Source organism: Bos taurus, chromosome 13, assembly GCF_002263795.3.
Source record: "Bos taurus isolate L1 Dominette 01449 registration number 42190680 breed Hereford chromosome 13, ARS-UCD2.0, whole genome shotgun sequence".
Lineage (NCBI taxonomy): Eukaryota > Metazoa > Chordata > Mammalia > Artiodactyla > Bovidae > Bos > Bos taurus.
Window position 1 is genome coordinate 43,175,106 of NC_037340.1, and position 24,160 is coordinate 43,199,265.

General features: G+C 41.6%; 1 protein-coding gene across 2 annotated transcripts in view; it reads right to left on the reverse strand.

The window, feature by feature from the left end:
* NET1 (neuroepithelial cell transforming 1) overlaps nt 1–22,275 on the reverse strand; it is a 34,732-nt gene extending 12,457 nt beyond the window's left edge. The window contains exons 1-3 of one of the 2 annotated variants that reach the window (XM_025000421.2): nt 22,010–22,275; nt 10,639–10,705; nt 8,015–8,074 (exon numbers count right to left, since the gene is read on the reverse strand). In XM_025000421.2, coding sequence (XP_024856189.1) covers nt 8,015–8,074; nt 10,639–10,705; nt 22,010–22,137 — 255 coding nt within the window. In that variant the 5' untranslated portion in view covers nt 22,138–22,275. Of the gene's footprint in view, nt 1–2,877; nt 2,901–8,014; nt 8,075–10,638; nt 10,706–22,009 lie in introns of those variants that run through there. The other variant, XM_025000422.2, reaches the window with a different exon arrangement.
* Nucleotides 22,276–24,160: the final 1,885 nt, after the last annotated feature.

Below are 24,160 nucleotides of genomic sequence, written 5' to 3' on the forward strand. Positions count from 1 at the left end.
TTAAGCCTGCCAGGAGAAGGCAATGGCACCCTACTCCAGTACTCTTGCCTGGAAAATCCCATGGACCGAGGAGCCTGGTGGGCTGCAGTCCATGGGGTCGCTAAGAGTTGGACACGACTAAGCGACTTCACTTTCACGCACTGGAGAAGGAAATGGCAACCCACTCCAGTGTTCTTGCCTGGAGAATCCCAGGGATGGGGGAGCCTGGTGGGCTGCCGTCTATGGGGTCGCACAGAGTCGGACATGACTGAGCGACTTAGCAGCAGCAGCAGCATGAGCCTGCCAATGCAGGAGACTCAAAAGACATGGGTTTGATCCCTGGGTCGGGAAGATCCCCTGAAGAAGGGCACTGCAACCCACGCCAGTATTCTTGCCTGGAGAATCCCATGGACAGAAGAGCCTAGAGGGCTATGGTCCATGGGGTCACAGGAGTTGGACATGACTGAGCAACTAAGCACACATGCACTGTGAATGACAGGATGCTGGTAATTTATGAAAACAATTCTTAGGACTTATTTAGTTCAGTTCAGTAGCTCAATCATGTCCAACTCTTTGTGATGCCAGGGACTGCAGCACACCAGGCTTCCCTGTCCATGACCAACTCCTCCTGGAGCTTGCTCAAACTCATGTCCATTGAGTTGGTGATGCCATCCAACCATCTAATCCTCTGTCATCCCCTGCTCCTCCTGCCTTCAGTTGATTAGGATCAGAGAAATCTGAGGCACCTCTGTAAAGGCACTATTCTAGATGATGCAAGTGATAGAAAACAATAGGTTCCACATCCACTTCTGAAGTGCTAACAGATCATTGTGTAAAGCAAGGCCACACAAAGAGATAAGTGATGCAAGACAGCTTCTTACAAGTCCCCAAATAAGTTGTACGGCTAGTGAGGCATTCAGGAGAAGAGACCACTTCCAGAGTCTTCCCAGCTGAGAGGAGGATGGGAAAGACATTGGGGGCGGGGCTGTAAGACATTGTTTCAGGGCCTGGAAGGTCATGTTGTGTTTTTCATAGGTCTGAGCAAGGGAACAGTACAAGGCCTTCCCAAAGGAGCACAGGGAACAAACTCACAGCATGAGGTCATAGGCACAGATGAGCACATGGTTTTATTGAGCAGGTGAGAGAGATAAGAGGTGTGTTATAAGGTGGGGTTTATGATGGTTTAAAACATGGCTGGAAACCTAACACAAAAATCATAGCCAGGTATCAAGAACTTTGCCTAAGGTAGGCCAGTGGGAAAAGCAAAGGACAGATGCGAGACAACATGTGCAAGAAGTTAGAGATTCCGACGACTGTAAAGTTAGGAGGTTAACTATTAATGCAAATAAAGAAGAATCAGCTTTGAAAGGACATTCTGAGTTTCATTTTAGATATACTGAGTCTGAGGTGGTGGAAAAACATGCAAATAAAACTACTGAGTTAGTAGTTGGAAATGTTGGACAAAGACTCATGAAGAGGTCAGAGAGTGGATTTAGACTGGGCAGTCAGAGACACAGGGATCAGAGTTGAAGCTCTGGGAGTGAATGAGATGCCGGGGGGAGAAAAGCTGGACAAAAAGAAAAGAGGCCCAAGGATATAACTTTGGAGAAATGCCAAGGGAAAAAGAATTTTGCAAAAGGAACGGTCAAAAGGAAGGAAACAGGATGCCAAGGGAAGAAAAGGTGTTAATTATGGCAAAAAGGTTATGAAGAGTAAGAAAAGATTCATGGATTTGCTGATTATAGGTCTAATGAAGACCTCAAGTGTGCTAGCTCAGCAGAATAAAGACAGAAGAGAAACCACAAAAGTTGAAGACTGAATCAAGCAGAACAACAGTGGGCATAGACTATAATGACAAATAATCTATAAAAAACAATTTACTAAGATTTGCAGAACAGTGTTACTTCTTGCAGGGAGGAAGAATGCTGTCCTTCCATAAACACCAATGTGTTTTGCATTTAGGATGGTGTTAATAATCTGTCGGCTTTGAGACGTGGAAAGAGTAATGGCAACTGGCTATATTTCATCAACTAATCTTTATTACCAAGTCACACCTGGGCAACATGTGTGACGCACGGGGCCTTGAGAGAGGCTGCTTGTAGTAGACAGTTCTCTGCTACACAGCATAAAAGTGGAAGCACCTTAGAGATCCTGGAATCTTGTCCCCTTATTTTACAGGTGAGAACACTGATCTGCTTAAGCCCTCGGAGCTCATAGGGTCCAGTAATCTGGTTCAATTAGTTTCATCCATTAAAAAATAGTTGCAAGGAAGGCTAATACCTTGTGGCTACTTAGTTTCATAGGGAATAAAGGACTTATGCAGAGAGGGATTGAGGAAAAAAGCTGCTAGCGTATTTTCACGGCCTCTTACCTGACGTCTTTCTCAAGGCTCTGTTTTTCTGTTTAGTTCTGATAGAGGTAAGGCCAAGGTAATTGGGGGGAAACGACTATCTCTCATTTCTCTCCTTCAGTAAGGATGTAACGGATAAAGGCAGAAATAGCCACAAAAGCCAAGGAGGTATAGTGATAGTCCCAGTGGAAAAAAATCTCAGCTCATCAAACCTAAAATCTTAGATTCAGTTTGGATGTTCAGGTTTGTAGTCTATATCTAATTTAGACAACTGTAGAGATTATCTATAAAAGCAACAGTGACCCTGGGATTCAGTTCAGTGAGCACTCTGAGTGATGAGTCTGAGGGACTCTTGACTCTAACAATGCTCTATTAAAATCCAATGGCTGAAAAAGGTCCCTTTTGACTGCTAACTCACCCTCCTAAGAAAACTTAAGAGGAAAATGGACAGTGGGGAAAAGAAAAGGGAAATGTGAGTCCTTATTCTGTGCTGGGAGCTTTATGTATATTATCTTGTTCACCAGACTTTATGAAGTATGTATTATTACCTTCATCTTACAGATGGAGGAAATCAGGCTTCAGAAGGTTTGAGAAACCTGTCCCAAGTTTCAGGGGTCATCAGTGGTAGACAGGTTCGAATCTGGTCTGCTCAACTGCTGCTGCAGTGTCCCTTCCCCATGAGACAGTCTGTGTAGCACCTTCAGCTCAGTGCTCAGGCATGGCTGGTTGTCATTCTGTGAGTTAGGAGCAGAGCTGAGTTGAAAACCCAATCTCTTAGTCCCAGGCTAGTTTTGCTAAATAACTGCCAACAGTTTACAGGGAAGCAAACCATAGTAGAAAGATTATTTGTATTATAGGCAGGTAAATAAAAAGATAATAATGAAATTATTATTAAGCAGTTCCAGCTGCTTAAGTTTTAGGAAAAAATCCTATTTCAATCAAGTTTACTTTAATGATGTTATTAACAGCAATTTGACTTTCAACAACTGGCATAATTGGAACACAAATTGGTTAAGTGTCTTGTCTGTGTATAAAATCTAGAATTTATAAACATAAAAACAAAATTGCATTATCTAAAAATAGTAATGCAGCTTTATTAAAAAAAAAAAAAAAAGTTTTTGGTAAAATTACTGTTTTCCAAAAACCAAGTGTAATGATAGCCTATGTTCATCTGTTCGCATGGTGCCTTCAATGCTTACTTTCCTAAAATTTGAATACTGTGAAGAGAAAGATGTTTTCCTTCTCTATAGACAAAGGACTATTAGCCAATTTACCTTTTTTCTCCTTTTAATGTGAAGTAAGAATTCTGGAATTTAGAAATAAATTAGAGCTGAAGAATAATCATTACTTTTTTTTGGGTCTAGATACTATTTGTTCTTACTTTTGTCTAGAACAATAACAAGCAATTGGAAATTAGGCTAGGAAACCCTTCTTAAAGGTAAAGAAGAAAACAAAATCTAAGCTCTCTGCTGCCCTCTACAAGGGATAATGTGAAATGCAACCGCCAACCTGCTTTTCTTCAACTTTGTAAGGATCTTATACTGAGGACAATAAAATTTTTATCTTTAGCCCTTGTATAGCGCTCATGTTTTATATTGCTAAATTAAACATTTTAAAATTGTACAAGTATATAAAGAGATTGCAAAGTTCACAAGATATATTTTAAGAACTTTTTATAAATATAAAAATCTATGTTCCACTTTAAAACGAGTTCAAGATTACAAAAACTACTGTACTTCACTAAAAATACTTGAGTTAAAAATAGAATTTCAAATCTTACTAAAAAAGGAAACACTGATTGAAATATTAACAAAGTGGTACTTCTGAGGAACGAGTGCTCCACAATATCTAGTAATGAGTTAAAAACAACACCAAAAAAGGCATTCACATTTGGGCGAGATGCGTATGAAAGAAGTCAGCAATGAAACTATATGTGGATCTGAAATTGTAAAACATTTGGAGTAAAATTTGAGTAGTATGTCCAAGTTTTACTAAGAATTTATTTTGGGAAAAGATCAACTCAGATCAGTTAATACTATGAGAAAGACTATAACCAGAATAGCTGACAGGCTAAGAAGCTTGGTATTATCAAAACCACAGTTCTCTTTGCAATGATAACCCAAGCATCAAACAGAATCAGATACTGCTGCTGTTAGTGATGACTTTTTATCTCAAGTGTACAGGATAACATTTCTTGCATCATTTAAGATGGCCTGTGCTTATGTATTAATATCATGATGTTGAGTGGGATTTCCCAAATTTCCCCCCTGAGAATCAGCTAAGGCCCAAACCCAAAGACCAACTGCACTGCTCTGAGCCAGTCCTGTGTTTTCAACCCATATCTCACTCCAGCTGCTGCTGCAGCAATGGCTCGGCCTCAGATAGCCCCTGGCCCCAGCTGCCCTGGCCCCAGCTGCGTCGAGTTCTCACCCTGGGCTTCTCAGAGGCGGAGACAGGCATTTACAAGTGGTTGCCTGGAAGTGTGAGGGATTAACATCCCTTGGGACACCCACTGACTAATGGAGCACAGAAGCTGGTGGGTAAAAGCTCCCCGGTGAGTACCCTGAGAAGACAACTGTGTGGTGTATTTTATGTGGCTCTTCAGAAGGTCCCATAATTAGACACTTGCAGTAGCTGCCTCCATGTTCCTTGGCACCACACCTGGAACCCGACTACCTTGTCCACTACTTCATGCCTCAGGCTTGGATTTCTGGAGGGACCATGGGCTGAGACACCGACACGGAGACTGGCCCTAGAGACCAGACACTCGGGATGGGAGTCTGAAACTGGTCACTCATGGATGAAGTGGTGACAAGGACCACAGGTATGGACTGGTACAGATGGAGCGGTGAAGCAATGGTATTGTAGCAGGGGTGACATGGGGGCAACAAACTGTAAGGACTACAGAGTTGGCTGGCTTCTGTTAATTACTTTAAGAGACTGAAAAAGAAGATGGTAACCTTCATGTTCTCAGAAGTCATTACAGAGGGAAGGGCAAAGTGGGAGCCCCTGAAATGTAACCCCCTACCCCTGGGCCAAGGTAAGAGACTGAAGCAATATTGCATACCGAGAGAAAACGCAGAGACAGCTATCAAATTTGGAGTAAGCAAGAGCGGTGATCTCTACTGTACCTCTGTTAAGCCTCCTGCAAGGAGGTGGTGGTTCTTTCTCTGGAGGTTCAGATTTGGGGATCTCATTTTCTTAAAAGTTAATAGTGCATTGAAGGGTTACATTTTGACTACTGGTATACTCAAACTGTATACCAATCTGCAGAGTATAATGATATACTCTACAATTTTAGATTATACCTAATACTAAATTATATATTTTATTCTTTAATGACTATGACAGGCAATTGGTACTTTAATACTATGAAATACTACACAAAAGCATGAGGTAGCCCTATATATTGGAGAAGGCAATGGAACCCCACTCCAGTACTCTTGCCTGGAAAATCCCATGGACCAAGGAGCCTAGTGGGCTGCAGTCCATGGGGTCGCTAAGAGTCGGACACGACTGAGCGACTTCACTTTCGCTTTTCACTTTCATGCATTGGAGAGGGAAATGGCAACCCACTCCAGTGTTCTTGCCTGGAGAATCCCAGGGATGGGGGAGCCTGGTGGGCTGCCGTCTATGGGGTCGCACAGAGTCGGACACGACTGAAGTGACTTAGCAGCAGCAGCAGCAATACCAACTGGTACTTCTGCAGTCTACTGTAATCTATGCAGGTATGATTCTGTCAGAGGTTCTTGTTTCCTGTCTTCTCTCTAAAGTTCAGTATAGTATTTGAAATATTGTGGGTACTCTAAATGTCTGTGGTATTTTTTTTTTAAATAAAAGAATAAAAGAATTTAGATCAGACCTCAGTGAATTTTGGGTATACAAAGATGATGTTCAATAAATAATTATTTCAAATTCATTCTTTCATTACTATAGTTGTACACAAATCCTTGGCTTTGGAACAAATGGAGACTGCATATCGCTGCATTATTCTCTTTGTAGCTGGGCATGTATTTAATGCAACCAAAATTTTATAAGGATTTCCTTCTTGAATATAATTCCTCAGTTTAAAGGAAGTTAACAACAGTATGTACAAATATACAACTACTGCCCTAAAATGTACTATTAATAAATTCTGAAGGGCAACAGAAGCCTGTCTTTGGCTAGTTGGTGAATATTAGTTCATAATATAATATCTACCCTCAAAATTATAGTAATTCAAATAATTCCCATAAATTCAATGTCAATAAAAACTGCTAAAATGACATCAGGTTTAGAAGAAAGCTGAATTTCCCTCTCACCAGACTGGGGACAAAATAACACGAGGCAAAGACCATATGACCCGCAAAGGCTTGGAATACCTTGTCGTCTGGGAAGAAAAGGAGGCCATTTAGTCTCTGGCTGTGAGGTGAGGCTATCAAAAGGAATGGGGAATCAACCTGCTGTATACATTAAATTTACCCAATGTTGTACGTCAATTATATCTTACTAGAGCTGGAGGAAAAGGACATAGGAGCCATCCAGAAGCCAAAGATGGGACAATGTGAGCCCAGTAAGAGTAACAGCTAAAATGGATCAAAACACAACAAACATGTTCACATCCATGAGTTCATAGTACTATTAAAAACAAAAATCACTAGTTACTTTTAGAGGATTTTAATGACTAAAACTCATTATTTTTGAAAACTGATAAAGGAAAGGAATCAAGCACTTGTCCAGCCTTTATTATAAAAGAGTACTCTGAGTAGCCGAGGTTGATGAGAGGAATTTTCTCTTTACAGAAGTGTTCCAGTTAATAAAGAGCTGATAAAGGCACAATAGAACTATTCTGCAATGTCAATGAAAAATGAATCTAGGCAATGACAATTAATCTTTGATAATCAAGCAAATTAACCAGGTTTGCTAAAATGTTGAGGGGCAGATCTATAAAAATCTGATTTTTAGAAAATATCTGTCTTTAAAAAGTAGCAGCTCCCATCATTAAACATGATGGCAAACATATTTTAAAAAACCTCACTTAAAAATGTATAATTTTTCATAACAATCTTTTAAAACAAAGTTCGTTAAAACCAAGGTGGTTCTGTAAAACTTCCAAGTGACAAGAGTGAAATAAGTAATTCCAAAACAATAGTTTTGGACTTCAAAGTACAATTTTACAGAATAGGAGACATAATTGTTTCTAAGTGTGCACTGAGCTCTGGTTGATCATACATCACACACTGGAAACCCCTGGGCCACATCTGGCTTGCAGATAAGTTATTTGGCTTGCACAGTTGTTAGAAAAAATCTGATCCAACACTTAAAATTTGGATTTCATACAAAATTTGGATTTCATACAAAACCCCAGATCTGGGGATAAGGCACAGGAGAAGCTGCCTCTCAGAGGAGGGACACGCGCTCTTCCATCCATCAGCTACCTGCATTCCTCTGCACAGATGACAGGCCCGGTCTCCTCAGGTACAGAAGCTTGTGGTCACTACTGTTTTGAGTGACATTTTCTGCTCATTCTTCACAGAGAAGTAGAACAGAAAAAGGAGGGTATCTGTAAGAGCCAATACCACTCAGTTCTGCACTCAGAAAATGCAAAATGGAAAAAAACTCAGCATTTGCTATTTTTATAGCACAGAAATAAAGTGCTATCTGCATATTCTTAAAAGCTTTTCTTTGCTAGAGCATAAGGCTTACCTTCAGATCAAGGCTGCTAAGGCTTACAACATCATCATCTTTCTCTCTTCGTTTTCTTTTCTATAAAAAAAGGAAAAGATTTCATTCTTATATAGAAGGAAAATCACTTTTAAAAAGTGAAGCCTTAGGCTATATTCATCAGAAAGTTATTTTTATGAGGGATACTCATAATTTATCACTGCTGCTGCTGCTAAGTCGCTTCAGTCGTGTCTGACTCTGTGTGACCACATAGACGGCAGCCCACCAGGCTGCCCCATCCCTGGGATTCCCCAGGCAAGCACACTGGAGTGGGTTGCCATTTCCTTCTCCAATGCGTGAAAGTGAAGTTGCTCAGTCGTATCTGACTCTTCGCGACCCCATGGACTGCAGCCTACCAGGTTCTTCCGCCCATGGGATTTTCCAGACAAGAGTACTGGAGTGGGTTGCTATTGCCTTCTCTGATAATTTATCACTAGCACATACTATATACTTTCTAAAAAGTTCCCTCAGATTGAATTATCTGGTGTGAAGTGATTCCACTCTACTAAAAAACTAATCTAAAGTTTTCCAGAATAGAACTCTTATGCAAGTCAAGCCTATACTTGTTAGAGAAAAAGTAAAATATATTTTATATATACAGGCAGAAGTATTTTTAAAAAGGAACACATTTTATTTATTCTATGAGGGGGTGATTTCACTAGGAAAGAAATATCCTTTTTTCCTGGTCCAAGTAATTAAGGTGTGTTGCCCAAAGCAGGACTTTTCAGCTGGAGGAACATGCACGTACCTAGAGAACCTTCCAGTAATCATTACCACCTTCCTTCAGCCCTACAAGTGCCAGCAGTGACCCAACTGTGTATATAGCTTTAACTTCTAGTTCTTAGTCAATATTGCTGGGAAAGATTGAAAGCAAAAGAAGAGGGAGGCAGAGGATGAGAGGGTTGGATGGTATCACCGACTCAATGGACATGAACTTGGGCTAACTTTGGGAAATTATAAGGAATAGGGAGTCCATAGGGTTACAGAGTCAGACATGACTTAGCGACTGAACAGCAACAAAGTCAATACTGAAAAAGAATCCTTAAGTAACATTTCTTCTGTATCTCAAAATAATTTTCTGATTAAATATGACACAGCCCAGCTCCTGTGAACTCTCAACACTGAGCAGCCAGGACCTGGCCACCCCACAGAAGAGGAACTGGGAGAATAGAATCTACACTGCGCAGGATGGGGACAACTGAGAAAAGGAAAGATAAAGTCCAGGTAGAAGTCAGGGAAATACATGGAAGGGAACATGGCTAGCACTTTATCATCATGTATGTTGCTTGTGGTAGGTCTCAGGCTAAGTACGATGTTATAGTCTATATTCTCACCTTGGTTTGCCAAGACTTTTACTATGATTGGGTGTTGACTTTACTTTTCCACTCTTACTTCTCCTCCTCTTTTCTTCAGTTCACTTTATTGTTCTTCTCACCCCTTGAGTTAGATGCTTAATTTTTGATCTTTTCCTTTCAACTATGTATTTAAAAAGTAATAAATCTCCCTCTTAAGTTTTCTTAATCATATGCCAAAAGTGTTAATACATGAACCATGAGATATTTCTTTTGTCATGGAGACCTCTATAGAAGTGTTTTCACAAGTGAGATGCACCTATCTCAGAGAAAATGCAAGATATCTTTCCTGGAGTACAGGAGTAAAATATTAGAACTTCATTTCTATGTATTTCTTACTCCTTAAAGTGAGCTACTAAAATTTAATATACAGATGACAAGCTCATCATCACTCACATTTTCCAATGTGAGTTAAAGACAATGATAATCTAATCAGATCCAATTTAGAAGTCAGTCCCCAACTGTGAAATTATTCTGGCTATCTGAAATACACATTTATGTCCACTCTCATTAACCTCACCCTGAGTATTGTGTTTTGATACACTAAAATATCAAATTAAATACAAGAGAATAGAATACAAATGAAGCATGTATTATTGGACCATCATAATACATGCACACAGGTAAAGTTTGGCATACTAGAAGCAGAACCATTTTTGCTATTTCCCCCAAATAAGAAAAGCATAAGAATCATGCTCTCTTTGTACATATTTTATTTATATGGGTATTATGAAGCAATGAGGTTTTAATTATTTAAATTAGTTTTTAATTATTAAAAAACTCCAATTTTCTGGTGTTAGTTTCCATAAGGTTGGATGCCTTTGGAAGTCTCCTAAAAATAATGAAGCAGTCCCTCTATACTAAGATTGTTTATAACAGAAATAATTCATTTGTTATATGTATTACCTACAATCATTTTTATATTTTTCAACAAAGGAGAAACCTGTCAGAGTATGTACATAAAAATATTAATATATTCATGTTTCATAATATATTAATTTTAACACTGGTAGAAATAAGAGAATGAATTGAATAAAGATGAATAGATCCAATACTTTTCAAAATATATTTTACATTTAACTGAAATAAAAATGTCAGTCTGTTAGCAGAGAAGAGTTAAATTATGCTGGCAAAGACAGTGATAGAAACTCTGTGCCTTAAGACTTTCAGAGATGCACAGACAACTAGATTGAAGGACAGTCAGGAATTATTTCTATCTAATGTCTTGAAATAAAAACCCAGGTGTCTACTCACCAAAGTGAAATCCCAATGGGGGCCAGGTGTTAAAAATGTGAAGGAGCTACCTCTCCGAAGGGAGTATCTGTTAACAGAAAATTCAAATACATTGAGAGTAACTTCAGTAAAATTAAGCACTAACAGGTAAAAAGCCATCTTTTTCATAGTTTCAAAACTCTTCAAAGTAGCCTAATTAATCATTCAATTGTAGCAAGAAGAGGGAGGGTATTTAAAAACAAAACAAAACAACCCACAAAAACCAAAATCCAAAAAATCAGGGTATAGGTTCTAGTCACTTCTGGAAATTTTCAGAGACATTACAAAAGTGAAAAAGCCTTTATAAAACTAGTAGACAGATTAAACTAATTCACCAAAACAAGCAGAGTTTATTTTAGAAGCGTATACATGGCTCAATGATATGAAATATATTTTATATATTTCACTAATAGGTTAAGAAAACAGTAAATGATGCAACAAATTCTTGATAAAATTCAGCATTCATGTTTAATATTTTAAAAATAATAGTAAAAAACTCAACATAATAAACAAAAGTTAAATGAATTTATTTTGTATTTTATGTGTAAATCTCTTCCATGTACTGATTGTTTTTTTTTTAGTGTTTTAACTTAAATAAACCAAATAAAAAGCTTTGAATAACTATATCTGAGACAAAGTTCTCAAGTAAGGTTAAAATGTGACGAGGATTTTGTTCTTTACTACTAAGTGACACGGGCTTCCCTGGACAGAGGAGCCTGGTAGGCTCAGTCCATGAGTTGGGCACAACTTAGTGACTGACCAATCCTGCCTTCAATCTTTCCCAGCATCAGGGTCTTTTCTTATTTATGAGTCACCTCTTCACATCAGGTGGCCAAAGTATTGGAGCTTCAGCTTCAGTCCTTCCATGAATATTCAGGATTGATTTCCTTTAGGATTACTGGTTTGTTCTCCTTGCAGTCCAAGGGACTCTCAAGAGTCTTCTCCAACACCACAGTTTAAAAGCATCAATTCTTTGGCATTCAGCCTTCTTTATGGTCCAACTCTCACATCTATACATGACTATAGGAAAAACTATAGCTTTGACTATACGGACCTTTGTCGGCAAAGTAATGTCTCTGCTTTTTAATGTGCTGTCTAGGTTTGTCAAACATGTAGAAAATCACAAAACATAGGTAGTGCAGAAATGTTTATAAACTATGTACACATGTTCAGTCACTCAAGTTGTGTCTGACCGACTCTTTATGACCCTGTGGACTGTAGCCTGCCAGGCTCTTCTATCCATGGGATTTTTCAGGTAAGAATACTGGAGTGGGTTGCTGCTATTTCCTCCTCCAGGGGATCTTCCTGACACAGGGATTGAACCTGAATCTCCTGCTCTTTACCACTGAGCCACCTGGGAAGCCCTTATAAACTATACTTATGAGAAAAGCAAAGGTTATTATTTCAGAGCTTGCTACAGCAAGGGAGCTGGCCACCATCACTGGTGTTTAGGGAGACTGAAAGGCAGGCTGGGGAATGAGGAACAAGGGAAGGCTTCAGGTGTGTTCTGACTGGAGGCTGTCAGCAGGGGGAAGGTGCAGGCAAGCTAAGTGGGACTGGGGCTCCTGTGTGATTTACTGGGTGCAGATAGGATTTGCTTGAGTTGGTTTTAAGTTGGAAGTGAAGTGTTAGTCGCTCAGTCATGTCTGACTCTTTGCGGCCCCATGGACTATAGCCCGCCAGGATCCTCTGTCCATGGGATTTCCCAGGCAAGAATAACTGGAGTGGCTTACCATTCCCTTTTCCAGGGGATATTCCTGACTCAGGGATCGAACCCAGGTGTCCTGCGTTGGAGGGAGATTCTTAATTTGGAACCAAAGACAAAAACTGGGGAAGCTGACTGTTGCTGATCAAGTCTTGGCCATTTGGGGCCAATTATTACAGAAGTTATTGCTTAGCTCTTGCACTGTCAGGCCACTGTCCACTTGTGTACTCTGTCTCTCACCTTCATTCTCAGTCACTGTAAGTTACAGAAACACCACAGACGGTGGTTATTTCTACAAACATTTACAAGCTTAAATCAAACACAGGCTTTTTGTAGTTTTCTAAACTAAATATAAAGCAGAAGTTTGTTTATTTTTGACAAGGAGCACAAGTGAAAATGGCTGCAAGGAGAAAGAGGACAGCAAAATGGCTTTGCAGAAGAATTAATACTGCTGCTGCTAAGTCGCTTCAGTCGTGTCTGACTCTGTGACCCCACAGACAGCAGCCCACCAGGCTCCCCCGTCCCTGGGATCCTCCAGGCAAGAGTACTGGAGTGGGTTGCCATTGCCTTCTCTGAACCGTAAAACTGGAGCAAAGAGAAATCTCAATCAGCAAAGCATATGAGAGCCAGGCAGGCTCTGTGGGGAAACGGAAAGGCACAAGTGAAGCGGGGGGTGAAATGAATTATATACAGGAAACTGCAAGTAGCTCTTTATGTTTGAGCATCAAAAGAAATAAAACAGGGCTTGATCATGATAAAAGGCCTCATGTACAGCCCTTAAAAATATGAACTTGATCTTGAATACGTATGGCAGCTGTCGGCAATTGAGTTCTAAGGAACAAGAAGGCTGAGTTGGAAGAAGGCAGCACTGGTCAGGAGGCTGGTTAAGAGGCAGTTCTGATACTGCTGACAACAGATGGCGAGGGGCGGAGGGACAGCAGCAACGGCAGAGTGGGGAGGTGACTAGAAAGGGCTCAAGGTCCAGTTGGAGAATTCTCCCTTCCTCTCAAGGCCTGTTCAGTTCCTGGGAAGGGTCCTGACACAGTGAAATAGGATGCCATTAATAATAATTAGAAACAGATACGAAAGATCTGAAGATATTTAAAGCAAATGCTCCCTAAATAACTATTTGTAGCTCAAAAATTGTTTTGAGGGCCTCTCTAGTGGAGCAAAATAAACTAAGGAACTGGTCATTCCTTGCCACTATAGAAAAGTCAAGTAACAATGAAGATTGCATGATTTCTGGTAAAACAGTAAGATATCAGCAATAAATTATAATTCATATGACTAAAGAATACATAGATAAGAGTATACAGAGATATAGTGCTATAATCAAATGCCAAAGGATTACAGGGCAAATGGAACCTTCATGTTATGATTACTTTTTAAAAACACTGTTCTAGGTATCATATACTACACAAAGAGCCACCAGTGGAGACTGGGTTGAGAAGCAAAAATTATAATTTCTCAGAAGATTATTTTTAAAGTTATACAAATATTCATTACAAAATAGTAATCATAGTGGCACTTAAAATAGTCACTGAGCACTTCCTTTCAGATATAAGACAAGGAGAACACAAAACCAAAGATATTCATTTCTTTATTCCCTAGAATTGTCCATTCTGACCTCAGAATGAATTTGATGTTTAAAAGCTGGAAAGAATTAGCTGTTAGGAATTTTAAACACACTGAAAACTGGAAAAATATTTCCAACTGGATGGCAAGATTGTTTCCAGCACCAGCTGTAATCAGCTTTATAGTAATGCTATTTTTTCCTATTTCAAAAGCAAGTACCTATTTATTTTGAGAACTAATGGAAAATAGGAACCCAAAAAACAAACTGTGCCCTGAAAGTATGTGAGTCAGTGCCAGCTTTCAAAAAACTTGGAAAGATATATAGTCATTTTTTCATAGAGGTCACACTCAAAATGTAGCAGCTATTTTAAATCCTTGTGGGAAAATTTTTTATTTCATAAAACATTAAAAGTGGCCTTTAAAAGATATGCAGTACAGTCCGTTTAAAAAGCAGCTCAAAGGCTGAAATAAGAAGTGACAGTTCATCTTTTTAAGAATTTTTGTCCAATCTTTTTTCATATATCCAATTAATTACTAACTTTTAAGGCATAAAATAAATGAATACCCGAAGGAACTAGCTTGATATATTAAACTGTGTTTCCTATTAGCCCCACTGATCACTCCTTGGTCTTTACATACTTCTTTTTGTGTCATTTGATGTATTCTCAAACTATGTAAATTATTTTTACACTCAACTAGATTTAGTCTAAACAAAACATAAATAAAATGGTACAGTTGATGTTCCACAAAAAATCACCTGTTATTTCATTCTCAAGCCAAATTATATGAAAAATATGAAAAATTATATGAGATTATGACTTATGTCATTGCCCTCCTCTATCATGGCAGGTAATTAATATAGACGAACTACAAACACGCAAATGTGAAAGATTATATTGTGTGGTTCTATTTAGATGGATATCCAGAAACAGAAATTTACAGACATGGAAAACAGACTAGTGGCTGCCTAGGCCTGGGGGTAGGAGGAGGACTGACTGCAAACAAACTTGAGGGAGTATTTGGGATGATGAAAATTCTAATGGTGGACTGTGTCTATACTGCTGCTGCTGCTGCTAAGTCGCATCAGTCGTGTCCAACTCTGTGCGACCCCATAGACGGCAGCCCACCAGGTTCCGCCATCCCTGGGATTCTCCAGGCAAGAACACTGGAGTGGGTTGCCATTTCCTTCTCCAATGCATGAAAGTGAAAAGTGAAAGTAAAGTCGCTCAGTCATGTCCGACTCTTAGAGACCCCATGGACTGCAGCCTACCAGGCTCCTCCGTCCATGGGATTCTCCAAGTGAGAGTACTGGAGTGGGGTGCCATCGCCTTCCACTTACTAATAATTCCTGAATTGCACACTTACAACAGGCGAATGTTATGATATGCAAATTATGTCTCAATAAAACTGTTAAACAGTACAGTCATTTTGATGTGGGAGGAAACAGCCTTAGGAGCTAGTGGGGGCATCCTTTTATTTTCAGCAACTATTAATATAAATAGTAATAATGATGACAATCCCGGGTTATCGAGGACTGGCTCAATTTCTGTTTAATTTGGTTTTTTAAATGTTTTGAAAAACAGTCCATCCAGGAAGTTAAATTCCCTTAAAGGCAACAGGAACCCTTAGCTCAAAATTAACAGAACTTGCTTTAAGAATATACATTTAACTCTGGATGTCCCCTCTACAAATCCATCAATTTCACTAGAAAAACAAAAGTCAAAGATCTACCATCTAGTCAGAGATCCACCTCTACAAAACTGATAACAGAGATAATTGCTAAATACTCCTTGATAGAGGGTAAGTTATAGCTCTTAGTGTTTCCTGCAGAAAATGAAAACAATGATACCTAAGATTTATGGAGCATTTGTTAATATCTAGGTATTATTCTCATGTTTTATATGAATTACCTCTTATAATTTCCACAACCTTATGGGACAGATACTATAAAGTGAGATTTAAAAAAGATTAATCACAGCCTGATGAGACAGATACTACTAATGAGCTAGAAAGTATGAAGTGAGGTTTAAAGAGATTAAATCCTCAAGAGCCAGAATTTGAACCCAAGGAGTCTGACTGTAAAGCCTAAACTCTTTAAACACTAATGTTTTATTCAGCTTTGGATCTCAGTCTAAAAGAATGTCCATTCCCAGAGAGAGTAATTAACTGAATCAAAGCCGGGGCTAGAATAGACTCAGTGTCAGGAAAACTAGGCCAGAGAAGCACGCTGCTTTCTGAGTTCTGAGCCGTGTAGCGGGGCCCAGGGCTGCCTGTGGACAAGAAACTGGCCTATTACCACCAAGAACAGAGAGGGACAAGACAAGGAGGAGGAGAAAGCAGCCGAGAGCCACTGCCACAGAGCAAGCTTAGACCCCCAATGGATTCCAGCTGTCTTTACTCACTTTTTCTCCCTAATTATCTTGCCCCAGCTATGTCCTACGGTGTCAGCATTCACATTATGTTCAAGATTTTTTTTTACCTCTGTGTGAAGCAATGCCCGGGATCAGTCTTTAGCAGAGGCAGATGAGAGTCATGATCCGTTATTTAACTTGGTACAGTAGGCCCTCTCTCTCAGGTTCTGCATGTATTAGCCATTCCAACTCCTGAGCTCATTCTCAAGTCTACCCGTTTCTCATCTGGATGGCTAGGATTAACAATTAGCAAAGATGTGGCTGAAAATGAGCTCCAACCACGTGGACAGGCTGATTAAATGGCAGGCCTGTAAACAGCAGTGTGCATGCAAATATGTGTACAAACACACACGTGCTGGATCACTCTGCTGTACACCAGAAACTAACACAATTTGTAAATCAACTGGACTTCAGTTAACAAAAAAGACAACCCACAGAATAGGGGAACATATCTGCAAACCATGCAGGGACTTGTTATCAAGAGTAGATTTTTTATATCTTAGTAATAAAAAATATAAATAACCCAATTTTTAAAATGGGCAAAGGATGCCTCACTAAAAAATGGCCACATACGATTTCATTCATGTGAAATGTCCAAAACAGGGAAATTCATAGAGATAGGAAGCAGGTTAGAGTTTGGGGTAAAAGAAGAGAGAGGCGTTAGGGAGAGAGGTATGGGCTTTCATTTTGAGGTGAAGAAAATGTTCAAAAATTGCCTGGTGATGGTTGCACATATCTAGAGGACATTCACATGTCCTGAATCCAGAGGAAAACAGTGAATTGTACACTTCAAGTGGGTAAAACTGTATAGTATGTGAACACTGTTTTGTAAAAAGGTGATACTTTCATTTTCTTTTTTTTTTGTCCTTCAAAAAAAGAACAGAGTAATGAAGTAGGACAACTTCATCATTCTCCTAACGCTGCCTATGGTGGTGGTTTTGTAGCCTGCCAGGCTCCTCTGTCTATGGGATTTCCCAGGCAAGAATACTGGAGTGGGTTGCCATTTCCTTCTCCAGGGGATCTTGCTGACCCAGGGATCAAACCCATGTCTCCTGTGTCTCCTGAATTACAGACAGATTCTTTACCACAGAGCCACCAGGGAAGCCTATGTCACCACCCTTTTCTCAGCTGACGTAATTTACAACCTCACCTAAAAAACAGAACCCTGGTGGGAAAGCCCCCAAATTCCTGCTCATAACATCCCACATTCCCCAAACTTACCCCAAAGGCTACTGTCCACAGCTCTCAGACAGGCTAGATGCTCTATCTTTACACTTAGGAGTCCATCCTTCTCTGTCTTTCTGGTTGCTTGTTTTATCACCTTTTTTCTTTCCTGTCTCTTCAACCTCTCTCTGTACTTGCTTATTCCCTCATCCGCCCCATATCAAGTTCACCCCTTCTTCAGAATCTACCCCACAAGCTGGTGTTGCCTCCATTATTCTTTCGGGTGTTGCCACCATTATTCTTTCTTGCCCTCGGGTTGCAGTGAGACTTCCTAAAAGTGTAACCCAGTGTTTCAAGTTCTCCAATCTCACTGCCAGCCACCAGATTCAAACACTCATCCAGGTAACTGCAAATTGACTTCCCGCCGATGATGAATTCACTTGCGACTTTTAATTTGGTTCCATAGTTGGGCTGCAAGAGTCCACAAATTTGGAATTTTGTGTATATGAGCACTTGTTTGGGGGCTAGTTTTCATCAGGTTTACTATCATGGCATACAAGGCTTCCCTCAGTGATGTGGCTCTTACTTCTTCAGTATCATCACTAATCACTACCTCCTCTCTATCCCCATCTCAGTCTTCTCCCTATACAGTCAGTGTCATGATACCTAAAACTCTTCACTCTCATTTGTGTAAAGGGCCTTTTAACATTTAAATGCTTCCCCCTACATGATATCACCCATGCACATCCACTGTCTAAACTGGCCCTCCGAGACTCAAGGGTTACAACAGGGAATCATTCCTGTCCTTTCCAACCAGAATTTCTCCTTTTATTTGCATCTATGGCATCATATACCTAACACGATAGTAACTGTCATCATACACGATTATGATTATTAAGTGTCTTCCCTATACCACTGTAAGTTATTCTGTAAGAGCAGAAATTGGTTAAGGCTGCTTCCAACATGCTAGGCCTTATTCTTTTAAGTCCACTAAGCCATTTTCTCAGAAAAGCTTCTCTTGCTTACTTAATTACATTTTGAAAATGATTACCTTCTAATCAGAGCTGTGTACAATGCATATGGTGTTCGCTTCTCTGAGGAAGCACTTCCTAACACTCCCTTCTTTTGTCAGCATTCTTTATTCTAGAAAGTCAGTGCGATAGCCTCAAGGACTTCTGTATTCCTCCCGACAGCCTGACACTGACTTAGACTATGCAGAGATTTTCCAAAAGGAAAGAAGAATGCAAGCTTGCTACTGCCCTATTCCTTATCTACAGCACTCCCTTCCCCTCCTGAACTTTAAAATCCCTTCATATTTTTCCCAAAGGAGGACAGTCTTGAGGGCGCTAGCCTACTGTGGCCTCCTTTGCCTGGCAAAACAATAAAAGCTACTCTTTTCAACTTCACCCAAAACTCTTGTCTCTGTGTTTCTATCCAGCACCAGAGAACAGAGGCTGGGATCTCGGCAACACTCCCAGAGTAAGGACAGTATTTTGCATCTCCATATTTATAGTGTCTGACACTCACACATTTCTGGAAAAAACCACACCTCATTCTCTTCTCAACCCTTTACAAACATTCTTAATAGTTTAACTATATTATGGAAACTACTAGAGGTCAATATGCTCTTCTCATGACCAGATTCAACGATCACTCATTCCTTATCTCACTAAACTGTTCATTCCTTCCTTATCAGTAACACTTGACATACTTTCCCATCTCTTTTCTCAAAACCCTTTCGCCACTTGGCCTCCTGGACACTGATCTCACCTGGTTCCTCACCAGCTGTGGCTCCTCTGAGCTTGTTCATCTCCCGGACCTTTACATGTGGGGAGTGTCTCGGGGTTTGGGCCTCAAACTCTCCTTTAGTCAGACTATATAGATGACTTCCCAGTGCTGAGATTTCAAGTCTATTTGCTGATAAGCCCTCAATTTATATTTGGTTACACAGATGTGTTTACTTTGTGAAATTTCACTGGGCAAAACACTTATGGTTCATGCACTCTTTCATTTGACTGTTAAACTTCAATAAAAGTTTTTTTTTTTTTTTTAAGAGAAAAAAGCAAAAAAAGAGAAGAGGGGGAAAAATTGTTGTGATGCACTCCTTAATAGGAGCCTCATAACGCATCCCAAACCCAACTTTTCTCCAGGAACATGGAAACCTGGTCTTCTGGTGCTCAGATTAAAAACCTCGGAATCATTCTTCATTCCTCCGTCTCTCTTAACTCCACACTGAATCCATATGCAAATCCTGTCGGTGCTACTTTAAAAATACATCCCAAATAGGAGTATTTTCCACCATGTTTACCACTCAGATGTCTCAAACTGCAATAACCTCTTCATTAGTCTACCTGATTTTCTCCCAGCCACATAGCAGACCAATCCTTTTAAAATACACATCACAGAATTTTCTACTGTCTCCCAACCACAGATTCAAATTTGAAGTCTTTCTGGTGGTTGGCTATGTACTACCCAATCTGACCCCAGGCATCTCTGTGACCTCGCTGTCCACCTTTCTCCAGCTGTTTTGCTCCACTCCAGTTACCGTGGCTTCTCTACAGTCCTTGAACACACCAAACAGGATTCTACTATGAAGCCCTGCACTTACTGCCTTTCTCTCCAAATCTTCACATGGTGGAGTTCCTTAATTCCTTCAGATCTCTGCTTAAATGGCATCATTACCATGGAGGAGGCTTTTTTGATCTTTAAAAAATAGCAACACAGCCCCTCTCCTTATCTCTGCCTGCCCTTACCATGCCTTAATCCTCCTCACAGGATGACCACCTGGTATTTCATTATCCTCTTTCATCCCTAATCAGAATGTAAGCTTTATGAGAGCAGACACTTCATCTGTTCACCCAAATCTCCAATATCTACAACACCATGAAGATCTAGGGAAGTGAAAGTGTTAGTTGCTCAGTCGTGTCCGACTCCCTGTGACCTCCACAGACTGTAGCCCTCCAGGCTCCTCTGTCCATGCGATTCTCCAGGCAGGAATACTGGAGTGGGTTGCCATGCCCTTCTCTGGGGATCTTTCCAGGCAAATGCTCAAAAGCTTTATTGAATGAACGCAGAATGAATTTATCACTGTTTTTCTTCCCTTCACTACATGGTCCTGATTCTCCTATTTCTCAGTCTCTGGGATGATGACGTCTTTCTGCTCTTTCACTACCTCTTTCATATAAATTGTAATCAGTAAAAGGTTTCAGGCAAGGATTATCCTAATCTTCAAAATAAAAAATCAGTATCTAAGGAAAAAGTCTAGTTCTCTGCACAATGACTTATTAACAGTGAATTTACAAATGCTCTGTCCATGAAAGTAAGGTGTTTTCCTTTCTCTGAAAAAACGACTGGCACATCCAAGCATGACTGGAATGTAACTTCAGTAAGGAACTGTAGTTTAAGAATAAGTAGTGGACCACAGGGACTTCTGAAAAGAGAAGCGGATGTGGAATTACTGATAAAAATCAGCAAATAACAGTTTGTTTCTAACTCCCTGCATGTAGGCTCACACAATGACCTCACTGAATTGCACAACTTGGAGGAAGTGGATACTATTTCAACCCCATATGACGGATGAGGACCCAACCTCAGAGATGAAAGGTCCAATGGCCGGTCACAGGAACCCAGGGCCTGCAGCATCCTGACGGGAAAGCAATGCCCCCAGCCCTTGTTCACCGCTTGCCTCGCAGACACCACCTCTGACACCCTCGGCCGGTGTCCTCCCTTCGCAGACGCACCGGACAGAATGAAATGTGTCAACAGCTAAAAAGTCGAAGACGGGCCTCTGCGTCCTCTTTACCCGGGAGGCTGGGGCCCTGAGCTGCGCCCTGATCGCCGACTTGGTCAGAGGCTCGAAAGGAGGGACTCTGGCGTCGGCGAAACTTTTTATTTTAATGCTTGCTTTTAGGCTAAAAGTCTGGTGTCTGGTAGAAGTCCTCGGGGGCTTCCCTGGTGGCACAATGGTCAAGAATCCGCCTGTCAATGCAGGATATGCTGGCTTGATGCCTGGGCTGGGAAGATCCCCTGGAGAAGGGAATGGATGATTCTTGTCTGGGGAATCCATGGACAAGAGGAGCTTGGCGGGCTGCGGTCCATGGGGTCGTAAGGAGTCGGACACGACCGAGCGACTGAACAAAAGAAACTCTCCGGCTCCAGGAACGATTCCAGTCCCCTGAGCTAGCAGCTCTCCGTAGGCATTTAGGAACCGCCCCCGCCACCCCCAAATCCAGCCGGAAACCTGCTGGGTGTGCAGAGAGGACCTCCACCCCCTGAGCGGGGAGGGGAGGAGACGAGAGGGAGGAAGGAGAGGAACCGGAGGTAAAAATAAAGGAGGGTCAGGCGATCGGAAGACGGGGACGAGGGGAGAGAGGAGGAAGGAGAGGAGAGCAGGCAGCCCGGCTCTTCTCTGCCCCCGGCCCCTTCCCTGCCCGCCACCCCCTCCCCAGCCTCGGGCCCGACACCCCGAGTCCCCAGGCGCCGTTCACCCCGCGCTCACCTGCCGTCCGGGCCGGGCCTGGGGGTGTCGGCCGCTGGCTCCGCGGCGCCGCCGGCGTTGAGCCCCGAGACCCGGCGGCTTCGCCTCCGCGGCCGGCTCTGCTCCTGGGCCTCCAGCTCGGGCTCCATGGCGCGGAGGGGGCGGCGCGGTGGCTGGGTGCCCGGGAGGCCCGCTGGGAGCCGCACGGCGCCCGGCCGCTACGGCCCGAAGACAGGTTTCTGTCAGGACAGCGCCGCCACCTCCGCCGCCGCCATCTTCCGGGGTTTGAAAATGGCGGCCGCGCGGCAACCAGCCAATCAGGGGACGCGGCGCGGTTGCTAGGATCGTGGAGTCCCGCCCCTCCCCTCTCTTCAGGCGCTAAACTGCGGAAGCTGTGAGGGGGAGCGTGGTCCTCAGGGTCGCCCAGCTGATGAGCCGGTGGCCTGGGGTCTAGTTCTTAAATCGCCAAGGCCCGATTACTACTGTACAGTTCATTAGGACTTTCACCACAAGTCAAGGGAAACTGGGAAGCATTTTCAGCTCAGTTCAGTCGCTCAGACCTGTCCTACTCTTTGCGACCCCATGGACTGCAGCACGCCAGGCTTCCCTGTCCTTCACTATCTCCCAGAGATTACTCCAACTCATGTCCATTGAGTCGGTGATGCCATCCAACCATCTCATCCTCTGTCGTCCCTTTCTCCTCCTGCCTTCAATCTTTCCCAGCATCAGGGTCTTTTCCAATGAGTCAGTTCTTTGTATCGAGCGGCCAAAGCATTGGAGTTTCAACTTCACCATCAGCTCTTTCAATGAAAATTCAGGACCTATTTCCTTTAGGATGGACTGGTTGGATCTCCTTACCGTCCAAAGGACTCTCAAGAGTCTTCTCTGAAATCACAGTTTAAAAGCACAATTCTTAAGTGCTCAGCCTTCTTAACAGTCCAAGTCTCACATCCATACATGATTACTGGAAAAACCATAGCCTTGACAAGACGGACCTTTGTTGGCAAAGTAATGTCTCTGCTTTTTAACACGCTGTCTAGGTTGGTCATAGCTTTTCTTCCATGGAGCAAGTATCTTTTAATTTCATGGCTGCACTCACCATCTGCTATGATTTTGGAGTCCAAGAAAATAAAGTCTCTCACTGTTTCCACTGTTTCCTCACCTATTTGCCATGAAGTGATGGGACTGGATGCCATGATCTTATTTTCTGAATGTTGAGTTTTAAGCCAACTTTTTCACTCCTCTTTCACTTTCATCAAGAGGCTCTTTAGTTCTTCTTTGCTTTCTGCCATAAGGGTGGTGTCATCTGCGTATCTGAGGTTATTGATATTTGTCCTGGTAATCTTGATTCTAGCTTGTGATTCATACAGCCTGGCATTTCATATGATGTACGTTGCATGTAAGTTAAATAAGCAGGGTGACAGTATGCAGCCTTGACGTACTCCTTTCCCGATTTGGAACCAGTCTGTTGTTCCATTGCCAGTTCTAACTGTTGATTCTTGACCTGCATACAGATTTCTCAGGAGGCAGGTCAGGTGCTCTGGTATGCCCATCTCTTGAAGAATTTTCCACAGTTTCTTGTGATCCATACAATCGAAGGCTTTGGCATAGTCAAAGCAGATTTGGATAAAGTTTAGCAAATTTATCAGTGGTTGTGCACAGATTTTTATCCCAGGGGACTCAGGCAGGCCTGTCACACCTCCTTTGATCCCAGAAAAGTGAAAAACTGAAAAGAGGCTGTGCTGCTTTAAGTGTGCAGCCCTCAGGTGGGGTCATTTCCTGCCCTGTGATAAAGCTTACTTAGGCTGGCACCTCCTGTCATTACCATGGGCAGGGGGGCACCTTCAGATCAGCATGGTAAGTGCTGCTGTCAATAGTTATAGCAAACTTTACTCATCCTGTGTCTTTCTTTTCCCCACCAAACAATTCTTCATAGATTCTTCCTACAAGAGACAAAATATTTAAAGAGACATTTGTTTCTTTCAATATCTGTGTTTGGATCAGATTTAAATCTACTCTGACTTTCACCTGTTCATCTATAATTCTGCTACTTTGGGGGAAAGCTTCATTGATTTGCCTTCAGTGGAAGCACTAAGGCCCACTTGACTTTGCATTCCAGGATGTCTGGCTCTAGGTGAGTGATCACACCATTGTGATTATCTGGGTCATGAA